This window comes from Staurois parvus, unplaced genomic scaffold, assembly GCF_062004578.1.
Source record: "Staurois parvus isolate SC_StPar_1 unplaced genomic scaffold, SC_StPar_1.0 ptg000032l, whole genome shotgun sequence".
NCBI classification, from domain to species: Eukaryota; Metazoa; Chordata; class Amphibia; order Anura; family Ranidae; genus Staurois; species Staurois parvus.
This window is the reverse complement of record NW_028317828.1, coordinates 2,459,752-2,483,062: the sequence shown is the minus strand read 5'-3', so window position 1 is coordinate 2,483,062 and position 23,311 is coordinate 2,459,752. Positions and strand designations below refer to the sequence as shown.

General features: G+C 40.6%; 1 protein-coding gene across 2 annotated transcripts in view; it reads right to left on the bottom strand.

Moving 5' to 3' along the window:
- Positions 1-23,054, bottom strand: part of LOC149470742 (transmembrane protease serine 4-like) — a 165,215-nt gene extending 142,161 nt beyond the window's left edge. For both annotated transcript variants that reach the window (XM_089660883.1, XM_089660882.1), the window contains exon 1: positions 22,895-23,054. In XM_089660883.1, coding sequence (XP_089517009.1) covers positions 22,895-22,897 — 3 coding nt within the window. In that variant the 5' untranslated portion in view covers positions 22,898-23,054. The remainder of the gene's footprint in view (positions 1-22,894) is intronic.
- Positions 23,055-23,311: the final 257 nt, after the last annotated feature.

The following is a 23,311-nucleotide window of genomic DNA, read 5'->3' as shown; positions in this document are numbered from 1 at the left end:
GGTACACCATCCACTACAGATGTATGCTTTAGATATATTCATTTTCATCAGCTATGATTACTATAGTATCATCAGTATAGCTACCATTACCCTGCATCCTTACACATTAGGTTGCTCACTTCATATTTATTGTGTCACCCTTAGGCGCATGCGTATGACCGCATTCCCATGCGCTTGTGTCTATGGGTCATTCATTGGTCACCCATTTTTTTCATTCAGTTTCCATATGTGTGTGTGGGTTTATGTATGTATGTATATACATGTTTTTTTACTAAAAAGCAGTTGCTCATGTGGACGTGTTACACACACATGTGCGCACGCATGTTGTCCAGTGACCTCTCTTCGAGCACTGCTTTCTCATCCTGCAAGTGCTTGTTCCATAACACCTTTGACATTTTTATATAATTCTTATATATAAACACACATATACATCTTTTATACATTTTTTATATAATTATTAATTTTAAATTTTTATTTTTTTATTATTATTTTTTTTTCTTTAATTTCCTATATATTTATATTTCTTATGCTTCCATGTTTATGCATACACACGTATACCATACACTATACCAATTTTACCAGATATTATACTATATTGTAACAATACTTATTTCATTTTATTTTATTTAAACTTTGTGAACCATATTAAGAAGTTTTTTGTAACGTTTTATATCAACATTTATGTTTTACTAGTGATTTATCTCCTTTGTTCTTGTATATAGTATCGCATATGCATATCCATCCATGGTGCACTACATTGCCACACATGCCTACGTTTCATCATATGACTATACTAGAATGATAAGCACACACCCTGTAGGCTGCATTTCTATGAATTAATAAGTGTCTCTGCTGGGTTTCAGATCTACTCTCTATATTAAATCCATGTCCCATGGTTGTCTTTGGCAAGCAGAGCACTAGGCAGCTTCGCAGCGTTGCTCATCCATCCATCCATCCATTTATTTAAAGGCGAGCAGTGCAGTGCATCACCAGGGTAGGATTTTTATATTATATATATGTGTAACTTTCCACTTATTTATTTTTCACTGTGCACACTTCTTATGGTTCATATGATTTTATCATTGTCACTAGTTTCAATGGTTTTATTTATACACATATATATTTATATATATTTTTATAGACCTTTTGTGTTTACTTACACTATGTCAATTGCCCCTGTGACTCCTCCACCTGCACAGGGGAGTGTCCAGGATGGCCCATGTGACCTTTGGTTTAACTAGTAGTGAGCATATAAAAGAGGGAGCAGACATTTGGTCAGTTGGCTGTGAGGAAGAGGCAAGTCCTCGAAACGCGTAAGCCTTTTCAATGTCTATACTCCCTATTGCGGACTGTTACTCAGCGCGGTGTTGACCCAGCTGTTCTTTATGATGTGCCTTGACTATATTGTCGTTTGTGAGTACAACACATACTTTATTTTTTATTAAATATTTTTTATGGTAATGCACTAGGCCTGTGCGCCCTCTGTTTTTTCTTTCCTCATTCAGTATATTTGGATTTCCCCGGTCCATTTGAGGGCAGCAAGGTGTGCATGTTCCAGGACATTCCTTATGTGGTTGTAGCCTGCATCGAGTCCATCCCCAAGCGCAGGAGCATTTGTGTTTGCTGGTACGATTGCTACACCTGCTATTTTAGAGGTGATGCTATGGCTCCTTGGTGAGTGAGAATCATCCAGGACTTCTTAAGGCACCTCCTAAGCCTTGGAAGGTTTAACAGCACTTCCAGGCTGGGTCAGTCTCTGGCTGGTGAAAGACCCTGCTACATTCTGCTCTCAACCTTAAGATCCATACACATGGGCCAAGTAACAGTTGGTATAAACTGATTCAATAGAAATTGGCCGACATTTGGCCCGTGTGTACACCCGCTTGTCTGACAAAAGTCGGCTTCTGCTGAATGGGCATGCTGGAAAACCAGCTTCCACTCAGTATCCAGTCAGCCATTGGCTGCCAGCGCTGCCCAGTGTGTTCTGGCGGGGGGGTCATCGTCCCTGTCAGAACACAATAGCTCAGCGGGGGGAGATCACTGTACTAATGTCATAGATAGTACAGCAAGCTCCTCCTGAGTCCTTCAGTTTTATCCCATTAGCCCCTGGGTGTGTGTACCCAGCATTATATACCACTCTCAGCCCCCTGCTGGCCATTCTCTTCCTGACCAGGGATTGGCTGAAACTGTATCCAGGACTAGCCCAGACTCTGCACTCTCCTCTCACGGGTCAGTCTTCAGCTGCAGAACTCAGAGAAGGCAAAACACAATTGTATCTCCACTTCTAACAGCAGAGCCAAGAACTAAATTTGCCTCACCTCTAGTGCCTAAACTAGGAGGGCGCTCCACAAGTAAATATAATCTACCCTCCCAATTACTAATGCTAGCTGAATAAGGTTTAAAAATAGGTAATGTTAATTGAGAGAGTTTAGTTCCAGTTTAAAAATCTCCTGAAGTACTTATGGCTGAAGAGTGGTAACAAAAGTTAAATATACATTCTAAATATATTCATGAACACAGATTTGAAATAGATTTGCAGATATGATATATAGAATATATGAGAACATAAGAATCTACAGTATTCATTATCTGGATGATATGTTGTAGTATCCAAATGTAAGCTGTTTGCTACTAGGGTAAGAAGAACAAAAATACATGTCACCGAATTGTGTTTTATTACAAAGCATATTAGAGGTTCTCTGCTTTAGAGGATAGATTACCAGTAGAGGTATTGTAGAATGTTTTATAAAAGAATCTTATATTATGTTTTTTCCTAAAATATATTTATGGTGAGAATAGATTTTATAACTGAATGGGGGGAACTTTAGATACAACCTACAACATGGGTTTAAGTCTTGTAATTGCACTATATAAACTATTAAATGTAACATATTAAAACTTTATATCATGTGGAAGGTGCACACAATTAATGCACATTATGGAAAAAAATGCTTATACACTATAGTGCCAAAAGTATTGATACGCCTGCCTTTACACACACATGAACTTTAATGGCATCCCAGTCATAGTCCGTAGGGTTCAATATTGAGTTGGTCCACCCTTTGCAGCGATAACAGATTCAACTCTTCTGGGAAGGCTGTCCAAAAGGTTTCGGAGTGTGTCTATGGGAATGTTTGACCATTCTTCTAGAAGCACATTTGTGAGGTCAGGCACTGATGTCGAACGAGAAGGCCTGGCTCGCAGTCTCCGCTCTACTTCATTCCAAAGGTGTTCTTTCAGTTTGAGGTCAGGACTCTGTGCAGGCCAGTCAAGTTCCTCCACCCCAAACTCACTCATCCATGTCTTTATGGAGCTTGCTTTGTGCACTGGTGTGCAGCCATGTTGAAAGGGGCCATCCCCAAACTGTTTCCACAATGTTGGGGGCATGAAATTGTACAAAATGTCTTGGCATGCTCATGCCTTAAGAGTTCCCTTCACTGGAACTAAGGGGCCAAGCTCAACCCCTGCAAAACAACCCCACACCATAATCCCCCTCCACCAAATTTTAATTTTGGCACAATGCAGTCAGGCAAGTACCGTTCTCCTAGCAACCGCCAAATCCATACACATCTGTCGGATTGCCAGACAGTAGCATGATTCACATCTCCACTTGGATGCAGCTACTCGGCTATGGAAGCCAATTCCATGAAGCTCTCTACACACTGTTGTTGTGCTAATCTGAAGACCACACAAAGTTTGGAGGTCTTTAGCTATTGCCTCTGCAGCCAGTTGGCGACTTCTGCGCACTGTGCACTTCAGCATGCGCTGACCCCTCTCTGTCATTTTACGTGACCTACCCCTTTGTGGTTGAGTTGCTGTTGTTCCCAGTCACTTCCACTTTGTTACAATACCACAACAGTTGACCATGGAATATTAATAGCAAGAAAATTTCATGAATGGACTTATTGCAGAGGTGGCAACCTATCACGGTATCACGCTTGAATTCACTGAGCTCCTGAGAGCGACCCATTCTTTTACAAATGTTTGTAGAAGCAGTCTGCATGCCTAGGTGATTGATTTTATAAACCGGTGGCCATGGAGGTGATTGGAACACCTGAATCCAATGATTTGGAGTGGTGCCCCAATACTTTCAGCAATATAGTGTAGATATAATTAATTTTTATAGCTTAAAATAGTAGTAATAAAATGCTCAGCATTCACGTATTTTTGAGAGGTAGGACAACTCAGGTGACCAGTAAACAAAAACGGCAGCACTGAATGAATCATTCTATATCTGGTATTTTCATATCAATGTAGGTATGTTTATTAAAATTTTACAAGTACGAGTTATCATGTCACAATTGCACTTTACACTGGCTGTCAAATGCAGGAATGGAGGCAGTCACTTTGAAAGGTGGTATTTATGTAGTTGCAGTCCATCAATTTACTAGGAACTAACGATAGATTTTGAGCTGATCAGACAAATACAAGGTTTCATATGCATTCATTTTATGAATGATGGCCACAATTATGATTTTCAATTTAAAAAAAGAAAATTGTAATTTAAAAAAACCTTCACACATTTTGTTTGGAATAGCAAATACTATATGGAGTTAAAAAGATATACTTAAGATTATTATGGCACAAAAATGAGCCCAACACATGTACTGTAGGTAGGATATTAACCTCCCTAGCGGTATGATTATTTCAGATTTTTGGTGCTGAAAGCGGTACCATTATTTTGCATGGAAATATGTAGTTTTTTTATTGTAGGCTGTAATTTTTAGGAATAACTCACTGAAATCTGTCCAAACAAGAGTCTATTAAACATCCCGGGTATGATAAAATTTGAAACACGAAATCATAAATTATAATTTAATAAATAATCATAAAAAATAATAATATAATAATAATACATTTAATTCAATAATATAATCAAACCGAAAACACTGAAATTTGAAATAGAGCGCCAAGTTCGTACATTGCTGAGCAAAGTCGCAAAATCGTTTTCAGTGTCTGATGACGAATTTCCCCACGAATCATTATCACTCAATTCTGCAAGTGGTTCTGATTTACTATCGCTGTTCTCTAGCTGATCTAAACCCGCTTTTGACCTAAAGGGACGCTTTTTGGACGCCATGGACGTTTCTCAGTTTCCAGGCAGAAAGAACAGACAAAATACAGGCAGGGCACAGGACAAAGCACTAGGGACAATATGTATGTGAAATGGGTTGAAACAGCAACAGCAGTGTTTTGAAAAAAATGACATTTTTTAAAATTTTCATATTTCCCGCCGCCGGAGGCGCCCGTACGTCCCGACGTCACAGGGACTGGAACACAGAAGCTGGATGCCGGCATCGGCTGGAGGAGATGGCCGGGGACGCTGCAGGGGACACATCGCGGGAGCGAAGGACAAGGTAAGCTCTGCAGGGACTCCCTATGCAGCGCCGCATGGTAAGCCCGAGTGTAGCTCGGGGTTAACGCTTTTGGCACTGACATTTTACCCCGAGCTACACTCGGGAATACCGCTAGGGAGGTTAAGATCAAATAACAACAACATTTTAAGACAAAGATAAGGATTTTCCAAAGAGAAAATTTACTTTTTTTTTAATAAAGATCTACACAGCTCTGCCATACAGCACAGCCCCTCTCCAGCAGGATAGGGAACCAGATCTTTTTTTGCTGCAGTTTCACTTTCAAGTGCCCTGCCCTCTCAATCCCCACCCTATAGATTGACAATGAAAATAGAAGGAACACTCTGATGAGCTCACCTCTCTGTCAGTCTGAACTTTCCTCCTGTCAGCATGCTGCTTGCACTGCAGCACACCTGAGTGGCCCCTTCTGCTGTCACCCTTTCCCCCCAGCTCTGCTGTGCAGACTTTGTAGTAGACTGCAGAAAACTAATATCAAGGCAAATTCAGTTGCACCGCTTGCATTTAAAAATACATTTAAAGTGGAATTTCACCCAAAAGGAGATGTTCCAATTTAAGTCCTCCTAGAACACATTTGGCATACAATTTTAGGGGGGGGATATCGGTACCCAGTTTGACAGGTATCTGCTCCCACAAGTTCAGCTCCCCTCCCTTTCCCCTTTCTGGGACATGCACAAAGCGCTGTGTGGCATACGCATGCGCACTATGAAGCCAGCTGTGATGCTGCAAGTTGTCACATTCAGCTTCCCACACATCAGCTACAGAAATATGGCTCATTCTGGGGCATCTATAGATGTGCTCCCTGAACACACCTTGCACATGCCACCCTGGGGCGCACATCGGGCGCAATCTATGACCCCTGTGTTCTTTGCTTTTTCTTTTCATTATATCTTTTATTGAATTTTCTAAATAAATAAAAAAGATTACATTACAAAACCATCATAAATCCTTATTACATCATACATTTTCCCTTAAAACCCATCCCTCCCCCAAAACCACCCTCATCTGCACAAAATTACCCTGTCCAATTTCATCCTTATCCCCTTTCCCCTCCTATTGTTCTATCATTTTATCTAGATCACTTTAGCCCTTTAAATTCTCCTATTCTACTACCAGGGAACTTTTCATTTTTAAGTTTTTTTCTGATGTTTTAAACTCGTTCCATCTACCCCAAATCTTTCTAAATTTTTCCATTTCATCTTTCTCCATGAAACAAAGTTCCTCCATCCTGTTAACATGTTCTATTCTATCTATCCAGTCCTTCATTGTTGGTGGATCCTGGGCTTTCCAAAACTTGGGGATTAAACCTTTAGCTGCACTAATCAGGTGGTATACTAAGCTGTTTTTATATTGTTTTACTGACATCTCTGTTTTAAAGAAGAGACACACCCACGGGTCCTTTTGTACAGCCGTCCCCCCAATTTCCTGTATATGATATATTATCTCCTGTCAAAATAACTGAATTTTTGTGCATTCCCACTATATATGAGTCATTGTCCCTATTGCCCCACACCCTCTCCAACATAAAGGTGATACTTCTTCTCGCTGTTTATGTGCCACACTCGGTGTACAATACCATCTAGATAAACATTTATAGTTCATCTCATCTATATGTGTGTTCATCACCCCGTGCATTAACTTAAACATTTTCCTCTTCTGGTGATCATTCATTTCCTTTCCCAATTCTCTTTCCCAACCCTCCAAGAACTACGGGAATCCAGCTCCTTCCAATTCAACCAAGATCTTATAAACCTTAGAGATTATGTGTCCACATCCCATCTAAGAACTCAAGAGTTTTTCAAATGGGAGCATGTCCCCTCCCGTCCTCAGAGGCTGAGGGAGCGTTGAGAAAAAGTGTCTCAATTGGCAATATCTCAATTCATCTAAAACAAAAAGCAATTCTATTTTATTCTTTAATTCTTGAAAAGTACATAACTTCCCTTTTTCTACTATATCTCCCAACCGTGCATTTCTATCTTTAAACCATTTTATGAAATGTTTCCCCTCCCCGGGGGAAAAAATTCTGTGTCTACCAACGGCATCTGTAGTGAATTATATTTCCATCCCATAGACTTGTGTAGACCATCCCAAACTCTCAATACATCCCGTGTCAATGTGCTACTATTTTCATCTAATGCCCGAAACTCTTGTGGGATCCATATGATCCTCTCTAACTGTGTTTTACTTAATATGCCTTCAATTTTAACCCAACTTTTTTCTTGTGAACTATGTGTCCAATCCACCACCTGTGATAATAACACAAATAAAACTTCCTCATGTTTGGCAAGTTTAATCCTCCATTCTCTTTATGATAACATAAGGTTTCATACCTAATTCTTGTTTTTTTGTTATCCCAAATAAACCTTGATATCAATTCTTTTATTATCCTAAAAAAGGATCCATGTAAGTTTATAGGGAGCATCTGAAACTTATATAGGATTTTTGGGACGATTACCATCTTAACCAGGTTTATCTGCCCAATCCATGAAACCCACCCTCCTGCAAGTCTCCTCAATTCCTCTTTAATTTCATTTACTAGTGGGATATAAGTAGCTTGGTATAGGTCCTTTGTTGCAGGTTAATTTTATTCCCAAATACTTTAAATCTCTTTCCCTCCATGCAAATGGACACTTTAATATTCAGAATCTCGGATTTTGTAGGGTTTATTTTTAAATTAGATAGTTCTCCATATTGTTTCAACAGTGCCATTAAGTTAGGCAACGCCACTCTAGGATTCACTATATAAAACAGCATGTCATCTGTGTATGCGGCTACCTTATGTTCATGAGGTTCCAAAGATAACACAAACAATAATGGAGATAGAGGGCATCCCTGTCTAGTTCCATTATACATTCCAAAGGTCCCCGACAGGGTCCCATTAACTTTCACCACTGCTGAAGGGTCATTATAAAGCTCTTTATCCATTTCAACATTTTTTCCCCTACTCCCAGAGCCTCCAGCATATTAAACATAAACCCTCAGTCTACCCTGTCAAAGCTTTTCTGCATCTATCGACAAAATTATTGTCGACTGCTTTCCTCTCTTTGCTTTCTGTAGGAGAAGTAATGTCCTCAAACCGTTATCTCTTCCTTCCCTTCCTGGAACAAACCCTACCTGATCTAAATGTACCCATTCCGGCATCACCTCCTTCAACCTATTGGCCAGTACTTTCTCAACAATTTGGTATCCGTGTTTAGTAAAGAAATAGGTCTATAACTATTACATTGTGAGCTATCTTTGCCTTCCTTAATAATATTTGTTATATGTGCGTGTAACGATTCTCCTCTCATTCTGTTCCTTCTCCCAACGCATTCATATATCTAAATAATTTAGGAAACAATATCTCTTTAAACTTTTTATAGTATCCCACCATATACCCATCCAGACGGGCTCTTTCCCCCAACCGTGTTCATCATAGCCATCCTGATTTCATCCTGGGACATAACTTGTTCTAAAGATATTAAATTATTTTTGCGATTTTTGGTAAGTCTGCTTCACTCAAAAATTCTTGCCTTTTCTTCCTCCTCTCTTTTTCTGTAGTTTTTAAATTTATGGGGTTCACCTCGTACAACTTACTATAGAACTTTTGAAACACATCTGCGATACCCGTGGTGAAATATACCAGCTCTTCGTTTTTATCTTTAATTTTTTCAATATAATTAATTGATTTCTTTTCCTTCAATCTCCTCAACATAAATTTTCCTGGTCTATTCCCCCACTGGTATCTTTCTTTTGAGACTCTATTGAAAACTTTACTTGTTTACTTGTTTCCTGTTCCATTAAATCCTGCTGTGGCAGGTGCAGCACCCTTTGGTGCCTAGTGCGCTGTGGCATTAGAAAAATTATGCAATTGCTGTTTGTTTGTTTGATTAGACTGACTTTACTCTGTAATTCCTCCAATGCCGCTCTATGGATGCAGTAGGTTTAAAAAGCACACCGAATACTTTAGTTAACTTCTTTAATAACTTCAATCTTCTTCATATAACACTGCTTACAATGGCTTATTTCTTTCATATTACAATGGTTTAATTCGTATTACATTGGGTTGATTCGATAGCTTATCTCCATAGGTTCAATAGATTTGATAAATTTGTTCTGTATATTTCGATAGATTGATAAATTCACTTGAATTTATAAATTAGATTATGATTACTCTACAGTGACTTGATTCGTAAATTCGTAAATTCGGTGGAACTACAAGTAAACACATACAACAGTTTTTAGACACAGATCTACCTGCACTGTTAAACAATAGAGGAACACACAAGTGCATTAAATACCTATTTGGCCTTCTCTACTTCCATGGAGCTTCTCTGATTGGAACTTTGTCTGTTTCCTCCTCTGTCTGGTGAGCATGTGTCTCTAGAAAATCCTAGCAGGGAGTTTACACAGGCACAAATGTGAAACTGGCTGGGATTGGTTAAGGCTCTGTACAGTGTGAGGCTGTCTGTGATTGGCTCACCTTTAACTAACTCTTAAAGGCATATTTTCCTTTTCTGCTTCTGCTAACACAATGAATATATAAATGTCATATAACATTCAAAGACATAAATTACAGCAATGATTCTGCTTTTGGCTTTAACATATACACATATACACTGTACTGAGGTTATTGGCAGGTTTGGTATACACATATATGTGAACCATATTAGCAACCTAGGACTGGTCTTAGCTGGCCAGCTACACCTGCAGTTCTATTTTAAGAATGATCTTCCAATATAAATCCCAGTCCTGCTTTCTTTTATGTGCCATTTCTAACTTATGTAATTCTTCAATTACCCCCTTCAACTTCCTCTCACGCTCTCTCTTTTTTTTGTTCCTGCTGCTATCAATATTCCTCTCATATAGACCTTATGAGCCTCCCTTAGTCACCTCTGATAATTCCTTTGTTTCATTCATAAGAAAAAATTGTTCTAACTCTTCTCTAAGCCTCTTTTCAATATCAGGATCCTGTAAAAGTGTCTCATTTAATTTCCACATGGCCCTCTTGTTTCCCTCTCCTCCCATTTGTAGTCCAACCGTGACAGAAGCATGATAAGATATAGACATAACCCCAATGTTAGATTTCACCAAACATTCCAAATGTCTGTGCTCTATTAGTACATAAGCCAATCTTGAATATGATCTGTGTGCAGAAGAAAAAAAAATTATAGTCTCTATCTCTAGGGTGTTTTACTCTCCATGTATCTAATAATTGGTTTTGATACAATTATTTTTTCAATTTTCTTAATTTTTCCTTCTTTCTTTCTGCACACCCGACGACGTCCGTGGATCCAAACAATAATTAAAATCTCCTGCCATGATTAGACTACCTCTCTTAAAATCCATGATTAGATTTATAAGAAAGTCCTATGCTTTATATTTTGTGGACTTACTAGGGATTGAGGAGTTTTCAACTATTTAGTAGCATTTTCTGTATTATATTATTTACACATCTTTAGGGGTGAAGGTGTTGATTGTGCTGTGGGGGAGTTGAATTTGTATATTTATTTAGGAAGTGGTTTTATTTAAATACATGTTGGGTAGTACCTTGAGTATAACTTAATGTTTGCGTCATATGAAAAATGTGTCTCCTGTAGGGAGGCCACATCTATAGAGTGTTGATGCACTTCCCTCAGTATCTTGTGTCTTTTAACCGGAGAATTGAGGTCTTTCACATTGTATGTCAAAATATTAATCTTACTCATATCTAATATCTAGTTTTCTCTTAGATATTCTTTTCCACTTATAGGTGGGGAAACCATATCTACTTAACTCATGAACAGTTCCCTCACCCCCCCCCACCTCCGCAATCCTATATCCCCTCCCTCCCCATCCCATCCCTTCCCTCTTGGCCTATATATTGCCCTAGAATCTGCTGTGGGACCCCCCCACTAACGATTCTCTTTTTTTGGGGTATGGGGTACGCCATTTTTGGTCCCATATTCCCACCATAGGGAATTTCCTTTCTTTTCGGCTATATCGAGGCCCAAGGGAGCTCCAGACACTCTCTACTGATTCAATTCTTACTCTTACTTCTTCTCTAAGTACTGATGGAAGATCCTGGGAATGAATAACCAGCAAGCGGGGTTTAAGAGAGTGGAGGGAGAGAGAGAGAGAGAGGAAGAGAAAAAAAAAAACTCGCCCCATTCCACCTTCCTCTCTCCCTTCCTCCCCTCCACCCCCCCCCACTCCCACTCCCCAATCCCCACAACCAATTACTATTTACTTCTATTAACTTGCTGCCAATTCTTACTTCTAATTGACCTCTCATTAGTCCTCATTAGTCCCCTCTGACCACCCTACTATGCATCCACATGCTGCAGTTCTTATTTTTCACAGAAGTCTCTTAAATCCTCTGGGAATCTCAATCTTGCCGTTTTCCCATTTCTCCACCCGATCAAACAGGTCGGGAAACCCCAATTATACCGAACTCCCTTCTCTTTCATCTGATCCAGCAATGGCCTCAACACTCTTCTTCTGGACAGAGTCTCAGGAGCTATATCCGCGAATATTTGCAAATTCATTTCTCCAAATTTTATTTAATCAGTTTCACGTAACTTTTTCCATATTCTCTCTCTTCCTTCAAAATTATGAAATCACATCTCTTGGGGTTTCTAACAATTTTCCTGGTGGGCGTCTAATTCTATGTACTCTCTCCATTTTTAGGGGTGTTCTTCCCAAAAGGGGTTTTAGTACATTTTTTATTTTTCCCGGCAAGTCCTCTTCTCCTATTTACTCTGGTAATCCCCGGATCCTCAGATTATTTCTCCTTTCTCTATTCTCTTGATCTTCCAATTTATATGATAACTTCCTCTGTTCTTTTTCCATCTCTTTTCTCTCCCTCTATTTCTTCAACTCTAGATAACATTTGACCCAAATCCTTATGAATCACAGCCATTTTATTTTTTATAGAGCATTCTAATTTTGGGGACATTTCCTCCATCTTTTTTTTCATAGGCATTTGAGATATAACTCCCTATTGTTCCATCGTACTTTGTTCTATTATGCTCTAATTTATTATAGATTCCTTTGGTTGTTCTCCAACTCACACTCTGAATGACATTCTAGCGTTTTCTCCCTCCGACTTTCTCTGTATCTCCTTTTGAATCTCAGGACCTTGTCTCTCAGGGCTCTTTTCTTGTATTGGCATATATCTCTTAATGGTACTCGAGTTATTATTTGATTGTGGGGTCTTTATCCCTCCTCCTTTCGTAGCTCTATTCCTCATATTAAGTTGAATTTGCCCCAATTATAAAGAGAGTTTAGTCCGAATCATATATGCAGATTTAAATGTATTCACGTGGAAATAGGGTATGATCACATTCTCCTGCTTCTATGGCTTGCACTTGACCTACTGAGACACCCGACACCTTCTTTTACCCGCCCAGTCCACCTTGCCAATATCCAGTTTCCCACAATGACAATCAGGCACAATATGTATATTAAAGCGTTGTCCACGGCAACTCACCCAATCCTTGTAGGCTATTTCTCTGTCTTCATATAGATGTATGGATGAATGGATGGATTGATTGATGGATGGATGGATATTCTGGGTGGGAGGTCGATCAATTCCAAGTCCCTTTATCAGGTGTCTAAAGGTCTTTTTCTCTGAATGCCCGGATCTTTACATTGCAATTCTTCACAAATGTTTCACATTAGTTTCCTCCTGTGTCTCCAGGGATCGACCCCTTGCTCCTGGACTGCAAGGCTGAGAACTACAGCCACTCACACTGTCACTCTCCTGTCACTTTGCAGTGACTCATAGGTAACTTCCGTGCACACAGGCAGCTCCGGCGTTCCGTCCTAGCACCACAAGGGGACCTCCCCGGGATTCCCCCGAGCCTGTCACATGGGTTCCTGCCGGTTTCCACAACCTCTGCACCTCCATTCTACCATGGGAGGAGACCGACACCTCTCTCCCCTTTCTTAGCCCTCCGATCCGGATTCAGGACCTATGCCTAGCCACCAGGTAAGGTATGAGAACCCTGTGTTCTTTGGAAACAGCTGATAACAGATCGCAGTAAAGAGCCAATCACAGCGGCCCTTTACAATGTGATCAGCTGGGCCCAATCACAGCTGATCACCAGTAAATAGATTGCCAGTTATCTGCTTTTCCTTTCCTCAGCGCTGTCACAGTGTGAGCAAAGGAAAACTGATAACCAGCAATCCTGACAGTGCTTTGTTTACACTGATAATCAGGGCACTGATCTTCAGTGCCCTGATTATCAGTGCTGCCCCAGCAGTAACAACCAGTGCAGCCTATCAGTGCCCACCAGTGCCGCATATCAGTGTCTATCAGTGCTGCCTCATCAGTGCAGCTTATCAGTGCTGCCTCATCAGTGTCCATCAGTTCTGTCTCATTAGTGCACACCGGAGCAGCCTCATTAGTGCTAATCAATGTAGCCCTCCCAGTGCCCATCAGTGCAGCCTCATCAGCACACAACAGTGAAGAAGAAATTTTTTTTTCAGAATGTTCGGTCTTTTTTTGTTTGTTTAGCAAAAAAAAAAACCCAGTGGAGAATAAATACCACCAAAATAAAGCTCTATCCGTCTCAAAAAATGATAAAAATTCATATGGGTTCAATGTTGCATGGTCACGCAGTTGTCATTCAAAGTGTGACAGTACTGAAAGCTGGAAATTGGCCTGAGCAGGAAGGGGGTGAAAGTGGCCTGTATTGTGGTTAACCTCTTCGCGATTACGCAAATAAGAAAACTCTAGACATGCGGGACTTGATGCCAAGAGGCCGCATATTTGTGTACCCAAAATGTAAAAAAACCTGTGCCAAGAGTGCTGACCCTGCACGCTCCCGACACAGTCACCGGCGCCTAACAGCTCCAGATTGTTACTCTGGACCTTTCCGATCATGTGAACACTGTAACAGCCAATCACAGTGGTCATAAACCCTGCCCCACCTGCTGGCATCAGAAACCCATTATAAAGTGCCAGGAGGCGTCGGTGTTAAGGGGTTAAAGATGCTGGCGCCGGAAACATGGAGACTAGTGAAGAACTAGCCTGGGTGAGAATGGTGCTGGACAGGTGAGTGTCCATTTAATAAAAGTTAGCAGCTACAGGATTTTTTCTAAAGTGAAGAACCTCTTTAATAACGTGTTAATGTTTACAGAGTTGCATTGATGTGTGACCCGTATATGTACCTGGAGTAGTAGAGTGGTCTTAAAACCAAAACCATTATATTGCAGGCAATTAGATGTGGTGGGATAGGATATGGGAGGGTTAAACCCCTTGTCACTTTATTTGTTGCTATGGCCTGTCGGGGAGATTTCCCTTTATTTCCTATTTTGGATGCAACAGGAAGTGACAGAAAAACTGTACATAGTACGTGGGATTTTATATTTTTACAGTTGTCGACAGATTTACCATCACTTTGTTTTGGCAATGATCATCAGGAAAGATAGAGAGTAAATCTACCCAGTGTGGACACAAGCAGCAATAAAAACTTGGCACAGGTTCTAACCCTTACCTCCTTTCCCTATACTATCTGAAATTTAAAAAAAAAATATTCTGGCTAAACATACACCTTAAACATATAGTGCCCAAGCACACTAGTCTATAGGCATTTACAGGAGTTTAGAGGCAGAAAAAAAAACATCACTTGTGTGCTCAAGAGAGGAGAGTTTTGGCAGGAAAAAGAATGCCAGACACTCCTCAGCATGTGTAAATGTGTCTAAACACAAAATGTAATATTCTGGTCAATTAAATGAATGATCTGCCTAAACGCATTTTACTAACCTGGAAGTATGCAGATACCTCATTCCAGGCAGCCTGCATTTTCAGAAGGGTCTCAGTATTGACAGCCTGCATATTTTTCATTATAGGTATTTTTACGGCCCATGCACACCTTGCTGATCTGTTGTGGTGACTTAGAAAATCTCCTTATGTTAACATGCATACGCTGCCAAACGCATGACAAGGGAGCAGAACACAGACATGTTTCATTTTTTTAATGCAGCACACCTCGATGTAACAGTGTTACTGTGTCCTGCAATACAGGTGTGTTCCCTTTCCACCTGCAATTTGACAATGTGTAGTACAGTAATTGCATTGCTGTGCTGTGGTGCCTTTAATTTTGAATGGCATCCCAGCACACCATAGCCCATCACAAAGAACTGTGTCCTGTGTCGTATGGTGCACTATTAACAAAATGTAACCTGTGCCATTTTTTTGTGTATTGAGATCAGGGGTGGACTGACAACTCATGGGGCCGCCAGGCAATAGGGGATCATGGGGCCCCTGTGTCCTTGCCCAAACTCAAAAGAGCCTATGAAAAAGGTACCAGGGGCATCTCATGGGGCCCCCTACTGACCCCGGGCCCTCGGGCAGTGCCCGAGTTCCAAATGGTCAGTCCGCCCCTGGTTGGGATGTATTACAGTTCATAAATTTTGAATGGGCCTCCAAATGCAGCATGCCACTACATGCCTCAACGCACAAAAATGTGTGCATTGCAGCCTAGTGTGGTGTGGTGTAAATGGGGCCTGAAAATGAATGGCCCCCCAACAACTAACATGTGTATGGTGTGAGATGAGCTAGCATACATAGATGTGAATGGGCCTTAAAGGAATGGATAAAATAACCAAAATGTAGTAGTTATTTCAAAGAGCAGCTTGTAATTGTGGTTCAGCATCTTTTAACATACCTGTAGGCTCTCATTGCTGATCTCCTTCAGCAATGCTAGATACCTGGCTTTATTACTTTTTTTCCCAAAGAAGTGTTAATGCTTAACCATACGTAGTCATAATGAACATGCTAAAATAGATATGACTCTGATTCCATGCCCATCTGAAGAGAACAACAATGCAAAGAGACAATCAAGACAATGAAGACATCTTGAATGAGATCACCATAGTCAGTTGACACATTACAAGAGATGATTAGAGATTGCTTATATACCTGTTATAGGAGGAGACCATCAGCTTATTACAAAGCAGCACTGCTTCCATATTTCTACAGACTGCCAAGCCACTGACTTTTTATGAGAACTCTTATGTACTTATTGTATCCTGCACAACTGCATTGTTTCTGATGGTATAAAAATTAAAGTAACTATTATGTTGTATAACTATATATAACCAACTGCAAATGTTGTATAACTATATATAACCAAGTGTCAAATGCATCTCTGCATTTGACACTTCCACCAGACTGTGGGAAACTACAAATTCAACAGACAATTGTTAGAGAACGGGTGTTAATTGGATGTAAATAAACTTCACCACACACATTACAATCTAAATATACAGTTTCCTTTGGACCTATCAAGCGGACATGGTGGAGTTGAGTCTTTTCTTTGTTTTGATCTTGCATGATATTGGAAAATACTGGAGACTTCTCCCTAATTATTGTTTTTATTTGTTGGTTGGGACTTGGAGGACTTGGCTTTATTATTGTTTTAATTTTTACTTTTGGCTTGTATATAATAAGATACATCATTATTGTTGGTGAATATCATTAAGCTATTACAACGTTAATATATAATACAAATGCACATTATGCAGTATGGACTGGAAATTCAAATTAGACCTTACACACAGTCAACAGAAACAATTGAGTACTGACGTGATAGGGGACATACCCCAAAAGCTTGTCCTTAAAATTATATGTTAGTGCAAATAAAAAAAGTATCACATCAGTACTCAATTGTTTCTGTCGCAAGTGCACTAATATGGCCACAATCACCTCACACAGTCAACAAAAAGCTGTGCCCAGTTTACATTCTTCATACCCAATGAGTGAATAAAAGAATGCATTCAGCTGAATGTCTCAAATCATAAGTGTTTCCTGAAAGAGCATAGGATAGTTCAGGTGGTCAAGACCCAGAATTCCCTTAAAGCTTGGCCATACACCTTAGATTGTAAGCTCCAAGGGGCAGGGCCCTCCTAACCCTCTTGTATTGCACTGTATCTTTGCTGGATTGTCTCCCTGTATATTGTAAAGTGCTGAGCAAACTGTTGGTACTATATAAATCCTGTATAATAATAATAATAATAATAATAATAATACACATTACAATATCATAGTACAATTTCTTTGGACTTAAACAGTCCAATCAGTTTGTATCCAAGTCAGGATAGGCCCTACGATATGTGGCTATTGGCATATCCAATCAGGCAGGCAGCACAAATTGGTAAACAGTAGGACCAAAGAGTTGCTGTGCTTGAAATGGTATGGCCTAGTAATCACATTTTCAGAGATTCAGTGATGGCAGTCACAGCCATGTTTTCAGAGAAAAAAGTACATCTTACAAAAAGCTGCCTGCAGTTGAGAGTTCAACAAGCCTGCAGGCAGGTTGCCTACTGTAGTTAGTTTGTTATGCCTGGTCTCAAGTTATTCAGAGAGGTGTATGAACATAACCAGCACATTACACACAGTCATCTGAAGCTTGGGTCCGTTAAAGCATATTGGAGTCTGAAGTCAGTTTCTTCAAGTCAACAGGGTGCAAAAGACCATAAAGTGGTTGTCAAGAGTAAATAGAGGCCAGTGGCCAGCACAAGCAGCCTGTTGTGAAGCATGGTACCTTTGCTAGGTGAGGTGTCCTCCAGTAGCGAGGGGGTTGCTTCTGTGGCTCTATCACGTATCTGGTGATGAGTGGAATGTTTTGAAGGGCTCTCTTGCACCTAATGCCCTACACTCCTGAGGGTGGAGACAGAGTGTGAAAGCACGGAGTGGCACAAGTGCAGGAGTAGCTGGTTGGCGAAGTCCACTCTTTAGGTGGGTGAAGCTGGGGGTTGCAGTCCTCAGGACAGGATGCTGGAGCAGCTTGGCACTTGAGCATGAGATGTTAGCAGAGCCAGTATGCAGGCAGCAACCAGTGACAGACAGGCATGAGGAACCAAGTCAGCAGACAGAGCAAGTCCAGGAAGCAGGACAAGGTCAGTAACAGTCGAGAAGTGTGGTACAGAATCAGCTGGCAAAGACAAGTCCAGTAAACAGGCTGAGTTCAGAGTAATCAGATTAACAAGGTTAAAGCAGGAGCAAAGGCAAAGTTCAGGGGAAAGCCGGGTCATGCACAAGTAAACAGGTTCAGCGGATCAGGTCTCAGGTACAAGCTGAAGACCATTCAGCAATTGCTCATGGTGACAGACCAGTTTAAATTGGTCATTGGGCACCAAGGGCGCATTCTAATTGGTGTGAGTGCGTGTAACTGTGTGCACGAACATGACAAACTGGAATAGTACATCTAATGTCTCTTTGCTCAGAAGACTGAGCATTTGTACTATGAACACGAATATCAGCAAAAGCCTGCACTGGTTTTCTGGTGCTGGGAATACAGTTTACCTTAGAGGCTCCCTCCTATAACAGTCCGACTCCATATCAGCGTCACGAAGGCCCTCGGCCTAATCACCAGGTACAGGGGAGTAATTAGACAAAATGCACACAAAAGGTCCTTGCTATGTGCATGGCAGGACTCCATTCTGTCACTGGAAGTGAGATACGCTGGATGGGTGGAGTGAGCATAGGTTCAGCATGTCCCTCCTAAAAACAGTTCAGATATAGGTGTACAATGACACAGGACCAGTGAATTACCTGGAGTTCAGTTTATTCATCCAGTGTACAGCCCATCTCCCAGTTGGAGAAGCACCCAAAGTTGAATTTCCTTGAGAGTGGTTCCCGCTTGGCCTGGGGCATTGTTGGGTGTGACACGGTAAGGGAACCCCATGTGTAGGGTGAAAGACCCTGTTCACAATACCTGGTGTAGCCCAATAACCTGGTAGATTTACAGTCATGAAATTCACTGTACAAGCTCACAACAAGCCCATGGCCTATTATTATTATTATTATAATACAGGATTTATATAGCGCCAACAGTTTGCTCAGCTCTTTACAATATAACGGGAGACAATACAGCAACAATACAGTTTAATACAAGAGGGTTAGGAGGGCCCTGCTCCTTGGAGCTTACAATCTAGGAGATAGCTACCACCCAGCTCCCATTCTCCACTTTTTTTTATTTTGACAGCCCAACAAGCTAGGCATTCAACTACTGCCCTCTACCAGCAACTGGTTACTATTTATACTTCTACTACTATTCTTAAGACTTAGGGGAATTATTTTACAGCATAGGTACAACCAAAAATGTTTTCCAGAATTTTACAAAACCCCCACATGGGTCCCATCACATGGCATTGGTGTTACATAGTTACATAGTTAGTCCAGCTGAAAAAATACAAAGGTCCATTCAGTTCAACCATAGAAAAAAAAAAAGTTATAATCCTATACCCACAGTTGATCCAGAGGAAGGCAAAAAAACCCAGCAAAGCACAATCCAATTTGCACCTGCTGGGAAAAAAATTCCTTCCTGATCCCCTGAGAGGCAATCGAATATTCCCTGGATCAACTTTACCTATAAATGTTAGTATCCAATTATATTCTGTGTATCTAAGAAAGAATCCAGGCCTTTTTTGAAGCAATTCACTGAGCTGGCCAGAACCAACTCTTGAGGGAGTCTATTCCACATTTTCACAGCTCTCACTGTGAAGAAACCTTTCTGTGTTTGTAGATTAAATTTCTTTTCCTCCAGATGTAAAGAGTGCCCTCATGTCCTCTGTGTTGATAGAGGCGGACACCTGAAAATGCCCTATTGCTCCCCTTTTCTCTTCTAGCATAGGCTTAGGAGCACAGCTAAAAGTACTAGAGCAATGATGATACACTATACTGCCAAAAGTATTGGGATGCCGGCCTTTATACACACATGAATTTTAATGGCATTCCAGTCTTAGTCCATAGGGTACAATATTGAGTTGGCCCACCCTTTTCAGCAATACCAGCTTCAACTCTTCTGGGAAGTCTGTCCACAAGGTTTAGGAGTGTGTCTATGGGAATGTTTGACCGATCTTCCAGAAGCGCATTTGTGATGTCGGGAACGGATGTTGGACGAGAAGGCCTGGCTCACAGTCTCTACTTTAATTCATCCCAAAGGTGTTCTATTGGGTTGAGGTCAGGACTCTGGGGTGGAGGAACTTTCCTGGCCTGCACAAACTCGCGCATCCATGTCTTTATGGAACTTGCTTTGTGCACTGGTGCACTATTATGTTGGAACAGGAAGGGGCCATCCCCAAACTGTTCCCACAAAGTTGGGAGCATGAAATCATCCAAAATGTCTCGTTATGCTGACTCTTTAAGAGTTCCCTTCACTGAAATCAAGAGGTCAAGCCCAACCCCTGAAAAACAACCCCATACCATAATCCCCCTCCACCAAACTGTACACTTGGCACAATACAGTCAGGAAAGTACCGTTTTCCTGGCAACCGGCAAACCCAGACATGTCGATCGGATTGCCAGACAGAGAAGTGTGAATCGCCACTCCAGAGAACATGTCTCCACTGCTCTAGAGTCCAGTGGCGGCATGCTATACACAACTGCATCCAACACTTTGCCCTTGGTGATGTAAGGCTTGGATGCAGCTGCTCAGCCATATATACCCATTCCATGAAGCTCTCTACACACTGTTCTGATAATCTGAAGGTAACACGAAGTTTGGAGGTCTTTAGCTATTGACTCTGCAGACAGTTGGCGACTTCTGCACACTGTACACTTCAGCATGCGCAGACCCCGCTCTGTCATTTTACATGGCTGAGTTGCTGTTGTTCCCGTTGCTTCCACTTTGTTATAATACCACTAAGAGTCGACCACGTAATATTTATTAGCAAGAAAATTTCACAAATGGATTTATTGCACAGGTGGCAATCTATCACGGTACCATGCTTGAATTCACTGAGCTCTTGAGAGCAACCCATGCTTTCACAAATATTTGTAGAAGCAGTCTGCATGCCTAGGTGCTTGATTGTATACACCTGTGGCCACGGAGGGGATTGGAATCCCTGAATCCAATGATTTGGAGGGGTGTCCCAATACCTTTCGCAATATAGTGTATCATAGCTCAGCTGATTATGGCATCATTCTTTTACCATGGGAAGAAAAATCACAATCAAATGACGTCCAAATCCCTCCCCAGCATAAAAGCCACACAAAAAAAAAATCAGTATCACTGGCCACTGCTCATGGAGCCACACCACTCTGGGGCAACACGCTTCTCCTTCAGGATACAAAAGACTTCTTGAGCAGGACATGCTACACCTCACAGCACCTGTATTAAAATTTTGTTCTCTTGTATAGCAGCTTTAACAGTTGTCACAACTAATACTACACATAGAGAAAAAGAATGTCACTGCATTATGCATATACATGTCCATAAAGCCATCTCAGAGCACATTAGTCTAAGGCAGCAATCACTATACTTTTTGATAATATTTATCTTTATCACGTTTCTCTCACTAAACATATTCATAGCCATTTTCCTGAAATGGTGTATATCCAAGGATGACTTTTGCCCAGTGCAGATGGTAAAAAAGCTCCTTTTTAACATATTGCATATCTTACCATATAGTGCTGTCTACCTGTAATGAATATTGGGCCTATAGAATTCTGTAAAGTTAAAAATTTAGATGCCCAAGTAGAAAGTGACACAGGGCACCCTGAGAATGCATAAAAGTACATTTACATACCCCCTGCTTTAGGTCTGGTTCATACCTATGCGTGTTGCAATCTACTGCGAGGAAAAAAGTCCCTGACCCTTTCCAAAAATGCAGTGGCTGAAAACAGATAGATGTGAATGTGGGAAACTATGTTCAATGGACTGTAGTGAGTTTCTGCAAAACGTAAAAAGCATTAAAAAACGCATAGATATGAAATGTTACTGAGGTAAATTAACAATTTTCCTTGGATCTAGAAAGTATTGGAAACAATTTATTAAATAATGTGGTTTTAGATTAGTCAGGAATACGCTTTTTGACATGCACACTCCCTTTTTTGGCATCTTTTCACACTGTTCATAATTCCTTTCAACTGCGAGCAGTTGTAAAGGTCCTGGTCTGCTTGCCAGGAATGTAATCTATTGAGATTCTGGTTTGCTGTCACAGGTTAACACTTGTGAGATCCTGATCTGCTGGCCAGGGATGGACACTTGTGAGACTCTGGTCTGTTGACCAAGCAAGTGATGAGAACAAGGCAAAGGGCATAATCAGACAGAAACATTTAAGCAGGGGGGAGGGATGCAGAGGAACATATGTATATGTGCTTAGCAGGAAGGAAGGAAGCAAGATCTGCTTACAAGACACAGTATATATATATATATAACAGGGGTGACGTTGGCAGTAAATAAACTAACTATAATAAAACTATACAGCAGAACTTTTGTTCATATTTACTGCTTAGGGACAAGATCTGCTTTATATTACCCATAAATATATCTATTCCAAGCTTTATAAGCCAAATTTTCTATAGCAACATTAAATGATAAAAATATATTATATAGTTTCATATATACATAAGCACAATCAACAGCATGCTATTAACAGTTTAAATAAAAACAAAAACACATGATATGGCTTACTCTTCCTATATAAATTAAAACAATTTCAATATTCAAAATACACCATATGTAGATGAGGCTTTGAGTGGAAATTAGGACTTGGAGATTACAAGGCCAAGTCAGCCATATGTCTTTTTTTTTATCTCATACACTTACCATGGAGTATGCTCAAAGGGTCAGGGTCCTAAAACTTCACGCTTTCCACTGTGGAGTTCACTGATCCTAGAATATGTTTTAATGCCGTATGATTGTCTGTCTGCAAGTCAGAGCTTGTGTTTGATTATCTCAGAATGTCAGTTTCATCCTGTTGTCCTTACCTACATTTCTGTTTTATAAAAAAAGAACATAGAAAGTTGTCAAACTGGAATTCCAGGTTTAGCCCTGCCCTGGACACCTTACAAGTTCAGCTTCTTCCGCCCTGACTCACCTATACATGTGATAGTCTGTTGTGATGAGACTGCTGAAATCTCACACAACAGCCATTGGGTTTCCTCCAGCTTACTGCGATACTCTAGCAATGACAAGGAAGAGAACAGTTTATACTTGTTTTGATGTGCATGATAATTGCTATTA